The 21,314-nt window shown below is 44.4% G+C and overlaps 1 protein-coding gene across 2 annotated transcripts in view; it reads left to right on the forward strand.

The window, feature by feature from the left end:
* Positions 1–21,314, forward strand: part of SLC11A2 (solute carrier family 11 member 2) — a 137,219-nt gene that overhangs the window by 33,911 nt on the left and 81,994 nt on the right. For both annotated transcript variants that reach the window (XM_068267399.1, XM_068267400.1), the window contains exon 2: positions 13,197–13,277. In XM_068267399.1, coding sequence (XP_068123500.1) covers positions 13,197–13,277 — 81 coding nt within the window. The remainder of the gene's footprint in view (positions 1–13,196; positions 13,278–21,314) is intronic.

Below are 21,314 nucleotides of genomic sequence, written 5' to 3' on the forward strand. Positions count from 1 at the left end.
CTGAAATCTGAGTCGGGAATAAATACTCCGACTCCTAATGAATTTAAACTGTAATTAAAATAGAAAATATGATAAAATGTTCTATTTCTCAGATAATAGTCATCATAAATAATTTATACATACAGTAATAGCTGTGCTTAGTCCACAAAAATGAAATAAACCAATCAAAATCAGTTACTTGTGCTGCTTCAATAAAGCAGTCCCCGTATTTTTAAAGTCAGATATACACATCTGATTGTGACTGTATATATGATGTGTACACAGGAATCTCTTATATATACGAAATAACATATATGCTGTAACTATAAAGCCTTTGGTTTGGTGACTACAAATTAAATGGTACCTGAGAATGATGAAAAGAAAAGTTTTATACATACCTGGGGCTTCTTCCAGCCCCCTTCAGGCTAATCAGTCCCTCGCTCTCCTCCTCCTCCTCCACCTGGATCTTCTGCTATGAGTCCTGGTAATTCAGCCAGTCAGCGCAGTCCGGCCGCCTGCCGCTCCTACAGCCAGGTGCGTTCTGCACCTGCGCAACAGTGCTGTGCAGGTGTAGCACGCTCCCGGCGGCGAAATGTGTGCATGCGCACTACGCCAGACTGGCTGAAGTACCTGGACTCATAGCAGACGATCCAGGTGGCGGAGGAGGACAGCGAGGGACTGATTAGCCTGAAGAAGGCTGGAGGAAGCCCCAGGTATGTATAAAACTTTAATTTCATCTGTTTCAGGTTTACTTTGTTACACAGTAGTACTATACTCTATGTATGCACTCCCCACAGAGCTGCAGGTAATCCACTGAGAATGTTGTGCACATTAAACACAGAGGTGTTGTCTATCACCCATAAACCTGGTTCAGATTGTGCATGAAGAATGTGAATTAGAGGAAGAATCTCCTTATTCCCCTGCAGAGTACCTGCACATCACTCTTACATGTACCCACAGTTACATTGCCTAGGGCCTGATAGATGTTCTTTGTTCCGGCCTGTACCTTTTACAAGTACTCTTACCAAGGACTAGTTTTAGTCTATGACTAAAGGGAATAAATATGGCAGTCTACATATCCTTCTCACTTCAGTTGTCTCTTAAAATTCCTAAGCGTTGGCAGTTAAGAGACGAATTTCATGTTACATACTTCCAATCGACAAGATTGTAATATGCAAATTGGAGGAGTCGGAGTCGAGGAGTCTGAGTCGGTGGAATCCTAAACTGAGGAGTCGGAGTCGGTGGATTTTTGTACCGCCTCCACAGCCCTGATAAAAAGTATGCTTCACTGCCTCTGTTAAAGCACACGTTATACAGTAACGCACTGCACGCCGTGCATGGAATACTGTAGTGCATTGGATCCCATGCACCGCATGCACTCTGTCACATAGACTTTGTATTGCATTGCAATTTTCTGCATTAAGATGCCCCCATAAAGTCGCATCTCAGTTCACCAGCATTATCCACAGCACTGTTTATAGTGACACACTGTTATTTGGTGAACAGATTATGTATTGTGTTTTACATTAAAAACTAGCAGCTGATCCAGAGCTTAAAAATAAAATAAAATACAGGTAGTCCCCCGTTAACGAACGAGATAGGGACTGTAGGTTCGTTCTTAACTTGAATCTGTGCTTAAGTCGGAACATTGTGTCATCTTTGTCCCCTGTACTTCCTCTGTGCCCCCCTGTGCCTCCCGTATCCCCCTCTGTGCCACCTCTGCCCTCTGTACCTGCTTATACAAGTTTAAAAGCCATTTTGTCTTTGAATTTTTTAAAATTGATTTTCACAAAAACTACAAGTCCAATTTGATTTTTTTTTTTTACTTGTTTCCATGGAAACACAGAACCATGAATCGTACCGGCAAGCCGTTCATAAGTCGTGGACTACCTGTAAGAAAAAAAAAAAGTTCATATTGAATGCTACTATTTTTCTCATACTTGTCTGGGTAAATTTAGTAGGCAAAATGTTTTTTTCATAAAGCAACAAGTTTGGTCAACATGTACAGCATAATCAGCATTCATGTACATATGTTGTATGTACATTTTACACAAGTATCCTTATTTGCCACATGAAGTTTTTATGTGTTGTGAATTGTTTGTTTGTTATGAATTGCTTGGAGCCTCAGGATATGGCACTAATGATTAAGAATACTGTTAATTCTGGGGTGTTATTTGCAGGCTTGTGATCTTCAGAGGTCTCTGCAGCATGGTGTATGAGAAGAATGCAGAGTGGTCACATGGCCTCACACAGGCAGCTCTTTGTTCTGAGAGAGCTCCTCATCTCTGTGACTGGGTACAGCAGACCACTTGTATTTCTTTCACAATCTGAAGCACCTTCAAGTTTGATTGTGAAAGGAATGCATTGATGTATGTAACCATTTCTTAAATAAATGAATAGCATGTTTTATATATGTTGTTTCATCATTAATATTGCACTGTCTGAAGAAGGGGACCTGCTGTTGGCCCCGAAACAATTGTCACATGTATGTGCTGATGGAGTAATAAAAAGAGGACTATTGCAACTTGAACCTGGTGTGCGAGCCTGGACTTACAATTGACCATTAATATTAAGGAGTACATGGATCCTATATAATAGGCAACTGTCCCTGCTTACAGCAGGGACAGTTGTCTCTGTGTAGCTGGGTCCGTGCTTTTTGCTACTGTGTATGTGCACAGCACGGACTCAGCCTCACACAGGCAGGGGGACGGGGCCAGGGAGCCAGACGGGCTTGTGAGCAGGCGGCCGAGTGTGTGGCGGGTGCGCACAGGCGCGCAGCGGATGTACGCGGCAGGCACGCGGAGACAGACCTAGCCCATTTTTAAACTGGCTAAGGTCACTAGTTGATTTATAAAAGTAGTGAAATATTAAAGTGTTCCCGAGACGTAAAATACATAAAAAAATCACATACTTGCCTAAGGGGAGAGGAAAGCATCTGGATACTAATGAGGATTCCTTCGCTGTCCTCTGGTCCCCCGTTGCCTCTTCTAGCCCCTCTAAATATTACTGACTATGGCTTGTCCTCTGGCTATGGCTACGCTTCTCTTCCGGTGTGAGCGCAGCTCTACTGCGCCTGTGCGATTATGGCCATGCCTGTGTAGTAAGCTGGAGCCGCTTGTGCAGGATCCAGAGTCTTCCCTCTCCTTAGGTAGGTATCTATTTTTTAAAAAAAACTTTTGGCATCGGGTTCTCTTTAAGGCCTTGTTTACACTTATTGAGTTGAGTTGTCGCCGCGTTGCATCCCCGCATTCCCTCAGCTAGACCCCACTGTAGGGCAATTAATAAAATCAGTCTGCTGTGACCAGGGGGTTGCCAGTTGGACAGAGTCCCTGTAATTGGCCCTGCCCCCTCCCTCTATCTGAACATGCTTTGGCGATGTGAATGACATCATAGCAGGGAGCTGGGGCAAGAATAGAGACCTGCCAAAAGATTTCCACAACAGATCTTCATGACCTTTGTAAACACTGTAAGGCAACAGGAAGCCAGTGATAGTCTCGCCAATGTGGACGCAGACAGTAGTAAAATCTTGGCAGAGGAGCTTAACCAAAGATTTTGAATGGAGTTATGCTGCCCTCACATGTATGCATTCTTTATAGTCTATTGATTTGATTGCAGAATCCAAAACAATAATTTATATGCTGTACAATAAACTGAATTTTTCAGCTCTCCAGTTCTATAAAACACAGATGATCACATATGGCTTGTTCTTTCCTTTTCTTGAATAGAAAAGTGCTATTGAATGATCACAGTTGAAATGTCTGCCCAGAATTGGGCTTTAAGTAAACTGCTGCTAATTGCAGTACTAAATGGCCTTTTTCTTTTTACACTTGTGTATTCCTAATTATTTTGAGGAAGTATTTATTCTGTAGCAATGCTGCTTTAAGAAAGTGCAAATGTTGGCAAGTGTGCTGGTCTTGCGATTACGTCAGCAGGATATTGCAGATTACAGAGTTCTTCTTGCTCTAGAGAATATTAATCAAACTGGTAGTTAATTCTCCACTGACAGCTGAGACCTGAATGCTGTATGAGGCTTAGTTTCTTCTAATTGTCATATATTAATCCCTCATACAGTGGTTTGCAAAATTATTCGGCCCCCTTGAAGTTTTCCACATTTTGTCATATTACTGTCATATTACTGCCAGAAACATGAATACATTTTATTGGAATTCCACGTGAAAGACCAATACAAAGTGGTGTACACGTGAGAAGTGGAACGAAAATCATACATGATTCCAAACATTTTTTACAAATCAATAACTGCAAAGTGGGGTGTGCGTAATTATTCAGCCCCCTTTGGTCTGAGTGCAGTCAGTTGCCCATAGGCATTGCCTGATGAGTGCTAATGACTAAATAGAGTGCACATGTGTGTAATCTAATGTCAGTACAAATACAGCTGCTCTGTGATGGCCTCAGAGGTTGTCTAAGAGAATATTGGGAGCAACAACACCATGAAGTCCAAAGAACACACCAGGCAGGTCAGGGATAAAGTTATTGAGAAATTTAAAGCAGGCTAATGGTGGGAATACACGGGTCGATCCAGCGGCCGATTAGCCGCCGGATCGACCCCAGCCGCGTCCCCGCTCGTCCGCACGGATCGATTGCCACTCGTCCCCGCTTCCTTATCAGCGCTCGATTCCCTGCCATTGTCTGCCAGCGGGGATCGAGCAGGCAGGAGTCGAGCGGCTTGATCGGGCCAGCTGAATATTATCAGCTGGCCGGATCAGCTGGTCGATACACGGTACAGAAACGCACCGTGTATCCCCAGCATTAGGCTACAAAAAGATTTTCAAAGCCTTAAACATCCCAACGGAGCACTGTTCAAGCGATCATTTACAAATGGAAGGAGTATGGCAACTGTAAACCTACCAAAACAAGGCCGTCCACCTAAACTCACAGGCCGAACAAGGAGAGTGCTGATCAGAAATGCAGTCAAGAGGCCCATGGTGACTCTGGACGAGCTGCAGAGATCTACAGCTCAGGTGGGGGAATCTGTCCATAGGACAACTATTAGTCGAGCACTGCACAAAGTTGGCCTTTATGGAAGAGTGGCAAGAAGAAAGCCATTGTTAACAGAAAAGCATAAGAAGTCCTGTTTGCAGTCTTGCCACAAGCCATGTGTGGGACACAGCAAACATGTGGAAGAAGGTGCTCTGGTCCGATGAGACCAAAATGGAACTTTTTGGCCAAAATGCAAAACTCTGTGTGGTGGAAAACACTGCACATCACTCTGAACATGCACCATCCCCGCTGTCAAATATGGTGGTGGCAGCATCATTCTCTGGGGGTGCCTGGCAGCGCTGCTTATCTTTTTTTGGAATTAGTAGTGTCTGAATCACACACCTGAAACAAGCGTGCATCTTATCTAGTCAGACTTCAGTCACAGCACTTGATTTACATGCTTCTTCAGGGTCTAAAGGTAACCATACACTTATAGATTTGACAGGAATTTATCTGATGTGTGCCACACACAAGGAACAGATTTCCAATAAATTTCATAGGGAAATCTATTGAAAATAGATTGAAATGCAGTGTTGCACCATTCGATCCAATGCAACGCCATGGGCCATCGATCTGCTGCCAGCAGCCGATCGACCCAGATTTTCCATTCGTACTGATCGAGCAAATCGATCAAAATTGGACAGAATTAGATCGATCAAAATCGGACAGAATTAGATCGATCATGCTTTATGCTGCATCGATTTCTAGCCGATTCGATCAGAACGGTCGAATCAGCCATTGATCGATGGCTAAAATCGACCAGTGTATGGGCCTCTTTAGGCTACAAGTTTTAGAGGTGGGGATCAGCATTACAGCCAGGCTATGTGCATTGTTTAAAACTGAAAAAAAATGTCAGCCTCTATCGCTATCCTTCAGGCATGCTTTATATTGCCCACTATCCCGAATGGGAAATAAAGTAAAAACTAGTACATGTTTTCCTGCAGAAATTATCCTTGCTCACATGGACCGGATTGGGCCATAGTTTCTAAACTATCCTGCTCTAACTGGTCTCTATGGGGCATGTATGAAGTATCTAATTATAGAAACTTTTGTGTTCCTTTCCTAGCAATCAAATCCGTGCACCTTTCTATACTGCCCCGATAAGAAGAAATTCATTGGTTGCTAGAAGAGGGGCAGAAAACTCTACAGCCATACACATAATACATGTACAGTATGTTAATATATTTTGACAGTATGGTGGTATACTGCTGACTGTCTTGGTAGGTGTAGGATTTTTTTATTTTTTTTTTTAGTGGAAATGTTCTTTCAATTTGCTATTTCACTACACTACCTTTTGGTACTTGCATATTATACCGTCGACATTTTGGCAGACTCCTGTTCCAACTGTGTTTGCTTACCCGGTGAAAAAAAGGGCGTGTGGTGTGCTGAAATTTAAGGATATTGTAAATAACTAGATTTTATCATTTCTTCATGTAATAAAATCTGAAAATATTGTTTATAACAATTCGTAGTAACTATAGTAAAATATTAGTAAATATTACCAACATTTTACTACAACTAAACCTAACCCTACTCTCACACAGAACCCGCTCTCTACCTATCCCTAACCCTAAGACCCCCCTGGTGGTCCCTGGTGGTGCCGAAACCTTAAAGTGTACCCGAGGTGACATGTGACATGATGAGATAAACATGTGTATGTACAGTACTAAACATATTAATAACCAGGGTGTTTTACTTGTTTTATTTTGCTGCCTGAAATAGTTAATTTTTAAGGCTGGAAATGACAGCTTCTGTCTTGTCAGGAGCTTGTCGGGAATATAGTAAACATCACTGATAAGCCAATTACAGCCATTCAAGTTTTTTGTAACAAAATACATTTTCTACATATTTTTGAGAGCAGATGGAGAGAGAAAGGGTCAATATAGTTCATGTATTTTCATTTAGGGACACTTAATAGACTGCAACTGAGCAGAGACAACAAAACATTCAATCGACTTTCTAAATGTTTAAATATAAAATAAAAACCGGGGATGTTTTAAAAAGTCATTTTTAGGAGTAGGAGGATAAATATAATTGTTTATCTCATCAGTTTATTTTCACCTCGGGTTCACTTTAAAACTCCCCTATATTTTGCTATTTGAGGAGTATTTGCATTTTCCAGAGACTATCATTCTAGTTATGAAACTTTATGTAGATAGAAATAATTATGTTAAGTTTGTTTGTAAATATTATTATATGGTAAGTATGTTTGTAAACGTTATTTTTCACTGGGCACCCTTTGTAAACGTTATTATTCACCGGATGCCCATTGTAAACGTTATTATTCACCGGGCGCCGTCAAACGATATTTAACAATGGCGAAGGCCCTTTTATCCACTTCCTGCTTCCCCTAACCACCCCCTGCTTGGTTTAGACCTGTGCAGCAGCTACACTTAACCCAACAGGATCATCTGGCACTTCTGGGACATCCGGTTGCAGGTGTGGACACCGCAGACAGAGGCAGTTGGCACCCCCTTTTAACAAAGCATAATTCGGGAACTATGCATTAGAGCGACTTGAAACCTGGTGCAAATGAAAGCAAGGACCTTCGGCATTCAGACAATAGTTAGATCTTGCTAGGGATCAATAAGAATTTGAACATCAGGCTGCCAAAATTGTTGATGGTCTAATATGCAAGTTCTTACCTTTTTTATTTTTTTTTTATTTTTAAAGTGCATGTGAACACAAGCATCAACCACTGTCCAGTATAAGACTGCAGGAAGTGATATCTGTATTGTGCACAATTAACCCTCCTGGCGGTTCAATTTTTCTGCCAAATAGGCAGAAATCCTTTTTTTTTTTTTTTGTTTTTTTTTTTTTTGTTTCATGTAAAGCTTACCAGAGTGGTAGCTACATGAAACACCACTAGAGGGCGCATGTGTCCCTCTAGTGCGATCGTCGCCGGCATCAATAGCAAACAGGGGAACGCGTATATAACGCGTTCCCCTGTTTGGCTTCTCCTGTTGCCATGGCGACGATCGGAATGACGTCATGGACGTCAGCCGACGTCCTGACGTCAAACGCCTCCGATCCAGCCCATAGCGCTGCCTGGAACTCATTGGTCCGGGCAGCGCAGGGCTCTGGCGGGGGGGGGGGGCCTGTTCCGCCGCTGCGTGCAGGCGATCGCCGCAGAGCGGCGACGATCAAGCTGTACACACGGCTAGCAAAGTGCTAGCTGTGCGTACAGCACTTTAAATGGGCAAAATCGCCCCACCAGGGGCTGAGATATCTTCCTGCGCGGCATAGCCCGAGCTCAGCTCGGGCTTACCGCCAGGAAGGTTAACTATCATCGTTGGGAAGGCATGTGTGCACCAGACTCTTGTCTAAGACACGTATTTATAGGCTTGTCATATAATACCTGAAGCTGTCGGAGTGTTTGCACACTTCATGTGGTCATGTGCTGGATGTAACAAAACCATAAGAAGACGTGATCCATCTCCTGGAAACCTATGTCATTGCTCACTGACCCTTCCCTCACCATAGAGACAATGGTTAGCAGTACGGAAATGTGAGTGTAGATGTATTGTCTCTATCGGTTGCACTGAAAGGAATTCCAGCCTGTATCATGTCTGTAACATTCTGCAATGTCGGCTGTTGCCTACCAAGAAATGATTGATGTTTTTTTGGTGTCTGACACAACCTCAGCAACAAATGGGCAGCTAGGGAAACCGTAATGGAGTTGCAGCACCTGATCGGTTTCCCGGTTATGGGTAAGTGTCCCTTTAAAGTGACACTGAAGCGAAAAAAAACCCTATGATCTTATACATTGTATGTGTAATACGGATAATTATTGGAACATTAGTAGCAAAGAAAAGAGTCATTTTTATTTTCAGTTATATAGCTTTTTTTATCACGTTGCATCATTCTGTCATTGTATGTATTTTAAACTATAAAACAAAGCAGAGCTAAGTCCCCTTGAACTTTCCTGCAGTAAAACCTTAACCACATAAGGACCGCATGCATTTTGAATGATCTGTGCTGGGTGGGCTCTTCAGCCGCCAGCACAGATCGTGTGGCAGGCAGGGCGATCAGATCGCCCCCCTTCCCCCCCCCCCCCTATGGGGATGTCCTGGGGGGGTCAGATTGCTGCCGCCTGTTTGTGCCTAGCGGGGGGCTCCTCAAAGCCCCCCTCTGCAGCGCTATTCTGCCCTTGACATACACACCTTGTTTAACTGACATTCATCTGCAGATCAGATCCACCAGGATGGATTTTCAGATCTGCGGATGATTGCTTGATCTGCAGATGAATGTCAGTTAAATCATGTGTGTATGATGATCTGCAGATCTCATAGACTATAATTGCAATTTGTAGGAATGGATTTTTGGCAGGAACAGATCTTTTGCAGATACTGATCTTTTGTGTCTGTACAGCATCTGTGTGTGCAGCATCTTGCAAAGATTTTTTTCTGATGGGGAGTTCAGCTCCATAGAATAGACTGTGTAGGTATGGCTCTCATACTACATGAAGGGTGGTAAGATTGGTCTGTGATCTTTTATTTTCCAAAGACTATAGTCTGATGTGTGTATGAGCCTTTAGACTCAGTCCACACTTGTGACAAATCTCCACTGGGCAGCAGAGCGGACAATGCAGTATCTGCTCTGGTGGTCAGTTAAGAGTCCAGAGCAGATGTGTTACCAGCACAGGCATCTATGGTAATGCATCCGCTTGTCCAGAAAAATTGTACAGGTTGGGACTTTACGGTCCACTGACCGCTGACATGTCCGTTTGCCAATCCTTAACATGAACAAATATTAGAATATCGCAAGTAATGGGAAACTTACCAATGCAATTTGCATATTTTTACGTCACAAGCTGGAGGCAGTACCTCACATAAAAGACGAACAAAGTATAGGTAGTTCCCGACTTATGAACGACCCTGCAATGTGAAGGACACAAAAATGGGAACGAGTCCCTTTTTTTTTTTTTCAAAAAGACCTTTTGAGAAAGTTTTGAGAAAACATAGTTGTTAAAGTCTGTAAAATTACATTTTTGTTGCAGTATACTTTACCATATCGCAGAGAAAAAGATCCCGCTACACCGGATGGCAGTAAAAACATCCAATTCTTTATTTAATCCATCACAGGACAAACAGGCGCAGCCTAAAATGAAAAATAACATTGCCAAATTAGAGAATTTAATCATGAATACTAAAAGGACAAAATTTATCAGGGACTCTACTGACTACAAAAACAACGTAGTCTATGAGTGGAGCCGTTGGGAGACTATTCATAGATCTCCACGACCAATTCTACGTAAGCCGAGGCTTCCGATGAGGGTCAGCTTCAGCTCAGCTGATGGCTCGGGCTCCTTTTCGGACGCATCGGATACAGTGGAAGAGAAAGTACAGTCAGTCTTTGCTGGCACCCAAAAAAAAGGGTGGGGGGGGGGGGGGGGACCAGCGCGGATGGACAAAAAAAGCAACTCCACCAGTACAGACAAAATATTATCGAAATCCCAAAAGAAAGGGCCCCAAACAAAAACGGGCACAAGGGAGGAGACGTGGGAGGAGAAGGGCGGGGAGGAAACATAGGAAGTTAGGGGTCTCAGATCGCTATTCCAATGTCATAAATTTATCCAGCCTGGAACTTTCACCTGCACAGTTATCTTTACTCCTGAGGGGTCTTTCTTTTTCCCCATCGTGCCACTTTGATGTTTTTAGTACTATGCTCGACATCAATAAATTTGTTAGAAACGTGATGGTAAGAAAGCATTTCCTAGAGATGGAGGAATGCGACAGAACGGATGTGGGTTTGGGGACAGCCCCGGGGCCCCTTTGTTCTGCCCCTGTGTTCGGGGAGGTTCCACCTTACCAGGAGGCCTCTACTGTCCTCGTCCTGGAACAGTTCTCCAGCATGAGTGACAGCCCGACCCCAGGGACAGCCCTGGGCCCTGTGCCTGTCTCCAACCCACATTTTTATCCAGTACAAGCAAGGTCCCCCGTAGTGGATACTTTTTCAAGATTTAGTAGAAAGCAAACTCATGCAGATAAAACGGGTGTCTAGATCAGCCTCTGATCTGAATAGGGAAGAGCGTGAGGCACTACAGGCCCTCCAAAATGAAAAGTCGATAATAATACGCAATGCAGATAAAGGAGGGTCTGTGGTTGTCCTCGACGCTAATATGTATAAAAATGAGGCCTTAAGACAATTGCAAGATAGTGATACCTATCAGATCCTTACAGCTGATCCCACTCCTGGGTTCAAGGTAGAACTTAACCCTCCTGGCGGTCTATTAGAAACCGCCAGGGGGCAGCGCAGCACTATTTTTTTTCTTTAAATCATGTAGCGAGCCTAGGTCAGTGGGTCTATGTGTCTCCAACCCCTGGTTCATAGGTTACCAGGCTATTTACGGGACACATTGCATCTTTTAAGCAGCCTTGAGCTCTTAAAGTGGAAAAACCACCACACTTGGGTGACTATGGACGTAACATCGCTCTATTCCTCCATTCCTCACGGACTTGCCCTCAGAGCACTGAAATTCCACTTGGACAAATATGCTTATTTTTCTCCAATGGTCAGGTAATTCCTCATATTTGCGGAGGATCATCTATTGAGCCACAACTATTTTATAGCCTGCACCTGTTTGTCCTGTGATGCATTAAATAATGAATTGGATGTTTTTACTGCCACCCGGTGTAGCGGGATCTTTTTCTCTGCGAATTGGTTTATAAAAGACTGTGGACCCCTGGCTCCCACCTGGCAGTCCTAGGGTGGTTGTAGCGGCCCTTACCTCTACTAACACTGTACCATATAGCGAGTTCTGCATACACATTTTATGCATTTTAAAAGCAGAACTGTGATCTAGCGCTGGGACCCTCCAGAAGTTTGCATGCATTATGTGGAATCAATTCAATTTCAAAATCGTAATTAAATATCGTTTTGCGTACGAGGATGGGGTAGGACTGCACGATATATATCGTTTTAAAATTGATATCGCGATTTGTGCCAAGACAATTTCCTAATCCTCAAAGTGGCGATTTTTTTTCATGCGTACTATTTTATGCGTGCAGGCTTTTTACACATACTATTTTAAGTGTTCCATGCGTAAATTTGTTTGTGTTGGCCGCGCGGCACGTTTCCTCTTTCCGCCCGGAAGGAGTCAAATCGGTAGTAAGTAGTGTAATGCGGCCAGCACGCTGCTTGTGGAGGAGAAGGATCCGCCCATCAGGCACTCCTGTTCTGCACCCTGTTTCCCATGGTCACACAGTGTACTGTACATATGCTCACTGCACAGGATCTGTTATCTCTCCAGTATCCTGTTGAGCAAACAACTTGGATCACCACCACTGCCCAGGATCTGCTGTGGTATTCAGTTTTGCATTTAATAATAGCTGCTATTTGTTTTGATAAATTCACAATGCAGTAAAATTTATAAACATGACAGAAAATTACATCATACTATCACTTTGATAGTATGATGTCATTTTCTGGCAATGCATGTTTGTAAATGTTACTGTTCATTGTGAATTTAATGCTAAAGCTTGATGTGGAAAAAAAACGAAATCACAATTTGACAGAAAAAAATTGTGATTCAATTTTTTTCCTAAAATCATGCAGGACTAGGATGGGGGCAGAAGTGGTACAGAGGGACACATGAGGCAGAGGTGGAACAGAGGGGGGCACTGATGGCACTGGGAACAGAGGTGACATGGAGGGGGACTCTGGAGGTACAGGGGACAGAGATGGCACAGTGTTCTGACTTCAGAACATATTCACCTTCAGTCCCTATCTTGTTTGTTAACCAGGGACTGTAAATTGGGATTGAAACAGCAGCGCTCAATGTAAATTGAGATTGTTGATGTGTTGATATTAACTGCTATTTCTGGAAAGGCAATTGATTCAGAAAATGGAAAAGTCACAAGTGTTCAGTTTAGTCCAGGTTTACTTTCAGATAGCAGGAGGACATGATGGAGGAGATGGCACTAAGGCACTCAGGGATACAAGATGTTAAAGAAGAGAGATCAGGAGCAGGAAGGTAGACTTGGTTTTCGCTGGCATATGGGTGGTACCAGGCAGCTAAATGACCTTAGTCAATTGGTGTAGACAGACAGGAAAGAGATCTGAGGTCAAGGCCTTTGGGTTCTCCAGCTGGGAATGAGCGCGAGAAGAAGAGGGTGTGGGAGTGGGAAACTCTAAATGTCCTATAATTTGTTGTATATGCAAATGGGTTAAACGTACATGTAGCTAGCTAACATTGTATGCATTCTATTTTTTTTCAGTTGATGTATCCCATTTAAAAGAAAGTAAATCACCTGTAACATCTGCCACCATGTCAGACCAGAATTACCAACATTTAGATGGTAAGTTTAGTGGCTCATTGCTTTAGATTCTTGTCACATAGTTTATTTTTTAAAGGAATACTGTAGTGGGGGTTGGGGGAAAATGAGTTGAACTTACCTGGGGCTTCTAATGGTCCCCCGCAGACATCCTGTGCCCGCACAGCCACTCACCGATGCTCTGGCCCCACCTCCGGTTCACTTTAAAGTCTGAAAACCACTGCGCCTGCGTTGCCATGTTATTACTACCGCTGATGTCACCAGGAGCGTACTGCGCAGGCACAGACCATACTGGGCCTGCGCAGTACGCTCCTGGTGACATCAGCGGGAGCGAGTACTCGGCATTGCAGGCGCAGTGGTATTCAGACTTTAAAGTCTGAAATTCCAGAAGTGAACTGGAGGCGGGGCCAGAGCATCGGTGAGTGGCTGCGCGGGCACAGGATGTCTGCGGGGGACCATTAGAAGCCCCGGGTAAGTTCAACTCATTATCCCCTGACCACTCCCCCCCCCTATACATTATTCCTTTAATTCTCTCTTTTGTAGTGTGATGATATTAAAAAAGCCCAACCTTGACTGGACATATTATCACTAGACTAGAACTATGTGTTACTAAATTATAAGAATTATGCAGACTTACTTGTAAAGGATTTGTTCTCGTCTTTGCTTTGGGTTAAACACATTGGCATCAATTCACTAAGATCATGCTGGAGATAATAAGGCAAGAGAAAACTTACCTCCACACAGTAAGAGAGTTATCTTATCTCTTCATTCCTTACGTTACCTCTTCTGTAGTTAATTTACCTCCTCTGTAGTTAAGTTACCTCCTCTGTAGTTCTTTTCACACGCAGTTAATGAGCAGCCTGTCTTTAACTGGAGTTATTTTAAGGATTAAAGAGTTAACTTAAAGACAGAAGAGTTAACTTTAGGTTTGCCTGAGGTAAAATGTTTCCTGAATACTACATGCCGTATCACCATGGTAACAACTCTAGAAGAGTTATTAAAGACAGGAGATAAACTTAGTGAATTGAGGCCATTGCCCGAAGGCTGATTCTGGAAAGATTAGGAAATAACAGAACGCTGTATTTGTTTTTCCTCTTTACTGTGGATTTTGTTATGTCACCCAGTTAAGCTACATATACACTGTAGATTTTCATCATCCCCAAATGATTGTTCGTGATAGTCCCAGGTAAAAATTTACAAGTGTCCCCAACATCTCTGGGTCGCTGCTGTGATAAACTGCCACTTTGTATTAATACCTGGCAATCACTGCTGTAGAAGCATGGAGAAGCATGTGATAAGTTTGGTCATGCAATATTTATTTATTTTAATTATTTAAAGGAATTCTGAGGAGGGTTTAAAAAACAAAAAACTGACACTTACCTGGGGCTTCTATCGGTCCCATGCAGCTGTCATGTTCCGCGCCATTCTCTGGGAGCTTACTGTGCATGAGCAGTACAAAAAAACCTCGAGCTTCCGGAGAGGCGGGAGCAAACATCTACACGGCCGCGCAAACGGAGTTGTATTAAAAGAATAATTAGACCAGGACTGGCGGCAGGAAACGGAAGATCGTAGAAGGACAGCGTGGGACATGACAGCTGCAGGGGGCCGATAGAAGCCCCAGGTAAGTGTCCGTTTTTTAAACCCTCAGAACCCCTTTTTTTTTGTTTAGCGCCGATATATTAAGCAGCGCTGTACAGAGTATATTGTCTTGTAACTTACTGTGCCTCAGAGGGGCTCACAATCTAGTCCCTACTTACAATCTTGTCCCTAATTGATATGTAAATCTCTGATTTGCTAGTCATGATCATGTGCTAAAGCATGAAGTGATGACAGCTTTGCAAATCTATCAGCTGATCAAACAAATCACATGCTTCTCCATGAGTTCTCCTAGACATGACCATCACTACTCAGAACCTGGTTTCTGGTTTTCTGCTTCTGATAAATTGGGCGTGATTTACCAAGATACTCTCTAGCCAGAGAACATACAGTGGTGTGAAAAACTATTTGCCCCCTTCCTGATTTCTTATTCTTTTGCATGTTTGTCACACTTAAAGCGAACCTTAAGTCTACAAAAAAAAATGAGATTTACTCACCTGGGGCTTCCCTCAGCCCCCAGCAGCCGATCGGTGCCCTCGCAGCTCCACTCCGATGTCCCAGGACCCGCCGGCGAGCACTTCCGGTTTGGCCGTCACCGGCCGACAGGCATGGGAACGCGAGTGATTGTTTGCGTTCCCAGCCTGTATATCGCCCCCTATGCTGCTATTGCGGCCAGGAGGTCGCAATAGCAGCATAGGGGGCGATATACAGGCTGGGAACGCGAACAATCACTCGCGTTCCAATGCCTGTCGGCCGGTGACAGCCAAACCGGAAGTGCTCGCCGGCGGGTCCTGGGACATCGGAGCGGAGCTGCGAGGGCACCGATCGGCTGCTGGGGGCTGAGGGAAGCCCCAGGTGAGTAAATCTCATTTTTTTAGTAGACTTAAGGTTCGCTTTAAATGTTTCTGCTCATCAAAAACCGTTAACTATTAGTCAAAGATAACATAATTGAACACAGAATGCAGTTTTAAATGATAGTTTTTATTATTTAGTGAGAAAAATAACTCAAAACCTACATGGCCCTGTGTGAAAAAGAAATTGCCCTCTGAACCTAATAACTGGTTGGGCCACCCTTAGCAGCAATAACTGCAATCAAGCGTTTGCAATAACTTGCAACGAGTCTTTTACAGCGCTCTGGAGGAATTTTGGCCCACTCATCTTTGCAGAATTGTTGTAATTCAGCTTTATTTGAGGGTTTTCTAGCATGAACCGCCTTTTTAAGGTCATGCCACAACATCTCAATAGGATTCAGGTCAGGACTTTGACTAGGCCACTCCAAAGTCTTCATTTTGTTTTTCTTCAGCCATTCAGAGGTGGATTTGCTGGTGTGTTTTGGGTCTTTGTCCTGCTGCAGCACCCAAGATCGCTTCAGCTTGAGTTGACAAACAGATGGCCGGACATTCTCCTTCAGGATTTTTTGGTAGACAGTAGAATTCATGGTTCCATCTATCACAGCAAGCCTTCCAGGTCCTGAAGCAGCAAAACAACCCCAGACCATCACACTACCACCACCATATTTTACTGTTGGTATGATGTTCTTTTGCTGAAATGCTGTGTTACTTCTACGCCAGATGTAACGGGACACGCACCTTCCAAAAAGTTCAACTTTTGTCTCGTCGGTCCACAAGGTATTTTCCCAAAAGTCTTGCCAATCATTGAGATGTTTTTTTAACAAAATTGAGACGAGCCTTAATGTTCTTTTTGCTTAAAAGTGGTTTGCGCCTTGGATATCTGCCATGCAGACCGTTTTCGCCCAGTCTCTTTCTTATGGTGGAGTCATGAACAATGACCTTAATTGAGGCAAGTGAGGCCTGCAGTTCTTTAGATGTTGTCCTGGGGTCTTTTGTGGCCTCTCGGATGAGTTTTCTCTGCGCTCTTGGGGTAATTTTGGTCGGCCAGCCACTCCTGGGAAGGTTCATCACTGTTCCATGTTTTTGCCATGTGTGGATAATGGCTCTCACTGTGGTTCGCTGGAGTCCCAAAGCTTTAGAAATGGCTTTATAACCTTTACCAGACTGATAGATCTCAATTACAGTACTGTGTTCTCATTTGTTCCTAAATTTCTTTGGATCTTGGCATGATGTCTAGCTTTTGAGGTGCTTTTGGTCTTCTTCTCTGTGTCAGATAGCTCCTATTTAAGTGATTTCTTGATTGAAACAGGTGTGGCAGTAATCAGGCCTGGGGGTGACTACAGAAATTGAACTCAGGTGTGATAAACCACAGTTAAGTTATTTTTTTAACAAGGGGGGCAATCACTTTTTCACACAGGGCCATGTAGATTTGGAGTTTTTTTTCTCACTAAATAATAAAAACCATCATTTAAAACTGCATTTTGTGTTCAATTATGTTATCTTTGACTAATAGTTAACGGTTTTTGATGAGCAGAAACATTTAAGTGTGAGAAACATGCAAAAGAATAAGAAATCAGGAAGGGGGCAAATAGTTTTTCACACCACTGTAAGTCATCTGACACACTTGGGCTGGTGATTAAAAATTATATTTTATTACTTGGCCAAAGTTTTCATGTATGCTCTGACAAGTAGATGGGTAAGTTCAGACAGTCTTCAGTTTATTTTGCACATGTTAATGTGTGGGCATGCACATGAACTCAGTACCTCAGATGCTACCGGTATATCACCAGCCATTCAGCAACCCTCACTTTGTGTGGTCTGATATTTCCTAGTGGAAGGTTCTACAATTTGGCCATGTAATAGTAGACACATAAAACACTTACGATAGCATAATTTTTGAGAAACCACTGAAGTGTTTTGCAGTCCAGGACATATTTGATTCCACTTTATTGCACAAAAAAAATACAAACATTTTTTAGTAAATCAATCAATCATCAATCAATTAGTCAATCTTTATGAATATCACAGGTTTGTTCATTAATCAAACTTATCAAAATTGGATGGTGGATATCTCTTCCCCTGCCAATACGATGGTGTATATTAATCCAGTGGGAATGATTGCTAAATTTTTCTGCAACAGAACCCAGGGCTGTGGAGTCGGAGCAATTTTTGGGTACCTGGAGTTGGAGTCGGGGAAAAAATGCACCGACTCCTAATGAATTTAAATGTATGATAGTATGATAAAATGTTCTATTTCTCAGATAATAGTCATCATAATTCATTTATATATACAGTAATAGCTGTGCTTAGTCCACAAAAATGAAATAAACCAATCAAAAAATAGTTACTTGTGCTGCTTCAATAAAGCAGTCGCCATATTTTTAAAGTCCTATTTACACATCTGATTGTGACTGTATATATGATGTGTACACAGGAATTTCTTATAAATACTAAATAACATCTATGCTGTAAGAATAAAGCCTGACGTGTAGCCGTGTCACTAATAGAGATGGTCAATGAGATGGAAATAATTCTGCGTTGATGCTAGTTTATGTAAATGTACATAAAATCAAATAATTTGATATGTTGTTAAAATTTGGTTTGATGACTACGAATTAAAGGTACCTGAAATGGATTAAAATAAAAGCTTACCTGAGGCTTCCTCCAGCCCCCTTCAGGCTAATCAGTCCCTCGCTGTCCTCCACCACCTAGATCTTCTGCTATGAGTCCCGGTAATTCAGCCAGTCAGTGCAGTCCAGCAGCGTGCCGCTTCCACAGCCAGGAACGTTCTGCATCTGCGCAATAGTGCTGTGCAGGTGTAGTATGCTCCCGGCGGCATAGTGTGTGCATGCGCACTGCGCCTGACTGGCTCATGTGCCTGGACCCATAGCAGAAGATCCAGGTGGCGGAGGAGGACAGCGAGGGACTGATTAGCCTGAAGTGGGCTGGAGGAAGCCTCAGGTATGTATTAAAATTTCATCTGTTTTAGGTTTACTTTAAAGGAGTTATCAGGGGTTTTCTAACAAAATAAGTGCTACTTACCTGGGGCTTCGTCCAGCCCCAAGCTCCCAGCATGTCCCTGGCCGCAGCTCTGCCTGCAGCCATTCGCCGCCTCTGCCTCCCAGTCTGCGGTGATGACTGCCTGTACTGCGCCTGTGCGAGCGGCGTTGCCTATCACCGCCACGTGGACCGGAGCGTACTGCGCAGGCGCAGAACTACTGCGCCTGCGCAGTACGCTCTGGTCCACGTGGCGGTGATTGACAGCGCCGCTCGCGGAGGCGCAGTACAGGCCGACCTCCAGGTCGGCCTGGCGTCATCACCGCAGACCGGGGGCAGAGGCAGCGAATGGCTGCGGGCAGAGCTGCAGCGAGGGACATGCTGGGAGCTTGGGGCTGGACGAAGCCCCAGGTAAGTAGCACTTATTTTTTTAGAAAACCCCTGATAACTCCTTTAAGTTACACAGTAGTTCTATACTCTACATGTGCACTCCCCACAGAACTGCAGGGAATCTATTAAGAATGTTGTGCACATTGAACACAGAGGTGTTGTCTATCACCCATAAACCTGGTTTAGATTGTACATGAAGAATGTGTAATAGAGGAAGAATCTCCTCATTCTCCTGCAGAGTACCTGCACATCACTCTTACATGTACCCACACTTACATTGCCTAGGGCCTGATGGATGTTCTTTGTTCCTGTCTGTACTTTCTACAAGTATTCTTACCAAGGACTAGTTTTAGACTTTTTGACTAAAAGTATTTGAGGCAAAAGATCTGCTGGATATCCAGGTAACTGGTATTGTTTAAAAGGGAATAATTATGGCAGCCTCCATATCCCTCTCAATTCAGTTGTCTTTTAAAATTCCTAAGCGTTGGCAGTTAAAAGATGCATTTCATGTTGCGTACTTTCAATCAACAAGATTTTAACCACTTTACCCCCGCCCGTACAGATTTCTCTGTCCCTTTTTGCATCCTTTAATCAGAAATCTCCAGAATCAGAAATCAGAATCAGAAATCTTTATTTCGCCAAGTACAACGGGGGTTGTACCCGGAATTATTTTTGGCACATACAGGGTCGGTGATGGTACAGTTAATACAATAAAATACAGCAAGGATATACATAAAGCGTAGGCATATAGACAAGCATAGCGAAGAAGGACCAGAGGGGGCATACCAGTGCTATGTTGAGGGAGCAGCCACAGCGCTCAAACCTCTGCAGCGATTTGGATGCCCCGCAGCAGCCCCTGAAAAAAGGATAGTGCAGAGAAGAGAGAAAGAGAGAGAGCAGGATAGTGTAGGAGAACAAGAGAAGGAAGGAAGGAGAACAGGAGACATAAGAGAGAGACAGTCAGAGAATCCCCTGTGGCTGCAGTGGTGGTTCGCTGGCTGGCTGGCAGCTCGGATTACTGCCCTGGCTGGAAGGAGTTAGCCTCCATGCTTGCGGCCGAGTCTGTTGAGGTTGGACCAGTGCGGTTGGTCTTGTAGGCCCTAAGAGACCCCCAGCAGCTTCAGACGAAGGTGAGCGTCCCTGGTAAAAAGAGGAGCAGGCACTCCTGAATGAAGGCAGCGGTGCAATGACCCACGTGCAGCCCATGTGCTGCAGAGGGAAGCAGCTGCAACAGGGATAGAAACAGTTCCTGGGCCTGCAGTCGCAACCACGTGGGTGGTCCCAGTTTTTGCGCCGGTGATGGAGGTGCGGAGGGCAGGGTCTGCTTCCCGTATGGCGGCCAGCCGTTCGGTGGTGGAGTGAGCAGTGAGGCAAGCAGCAAGCAGCTGTGGGCCAGCCCGAGAAGCCGCAACACTAACCTCAGGGACCCAGGCGATGGAATGATACCTCTATACTGAGAGGTGGCATTGGAGGAACAGCGGCTTCTTCCCAGCAGATCGCAGCCTGGTCCCCAGCAGGAGCCCATAGATCAAGAGCCGTGGCCTGATGAGCTGTCCCCGATCAGCTGGAAGCAGAGGTGGAGGAACAGCTGGGTCTCCCTTCGGGGCAACTGCCTGGTCTCTGGAGGCAGCGTCCGATCTGCTGAGAGCAGCGGCGGAGGAGGAGAGGCGCCTTGGTGCGTGGCGTCCTGGAAGCAGAAGAGTGGAAAGGGAGCGTGGAGGCAGCGTGCAGCAGCAGTAGTGGCCATGTGGTGCTCGTCTTAGCTCCTGGCTTCCCCAGCCTCCCGAGAAACCGCTGGTAACCTGCGATGCACGAACTCCCGGCCTCCAGCGATGCACCCCGAGGCCTCCACATCCTTCCCCAGGTGGGTGGAGGACATAGGGTGAGTGCAAAAGGCAGGATCAGGGGCAAAAAGAGAAAAAAGGCCGGAGCCCTGTGGCCGTGGCGTCCGAATCCGGCGCCATCTTGAAAATACCCCATCTTTAACCCCCAGGGACGGAGAAATCCGTACTTTCCGCGCTCCCGCCGCTGCCTGCGCTCCCGCACGTAAACACGCCGCCCGCTGCTAGTAAACACGCCGCCGCCCACTCGCCCGGAGATCAATGAACGGGAAAATACATTCCCGTTCGTTGATCTAAGCCCCGCAATGATCCGCTGCTCTCCGATGAGCAGCGTGATCATTGTGAAAAGATACACACTTACCCAGCCTCCAAGTACTTCCTCCAAG

The sequence above is a fragment of the Hyperolius riggenbachi genome, chromosome 2 (assembly GCF_040937935.1).
Source record: "Hyperolius riggenbachi isolate aHypRig1 chromosome 2, aHypRig1.pri, whole genome shotgun sequence".
Lineage (NCBI taxonomy): Eukaryota > Metazoa > Chordata > Amphibia > Anura > Hyperoliidae > Hyperolius > Hyperolius riggenbachi.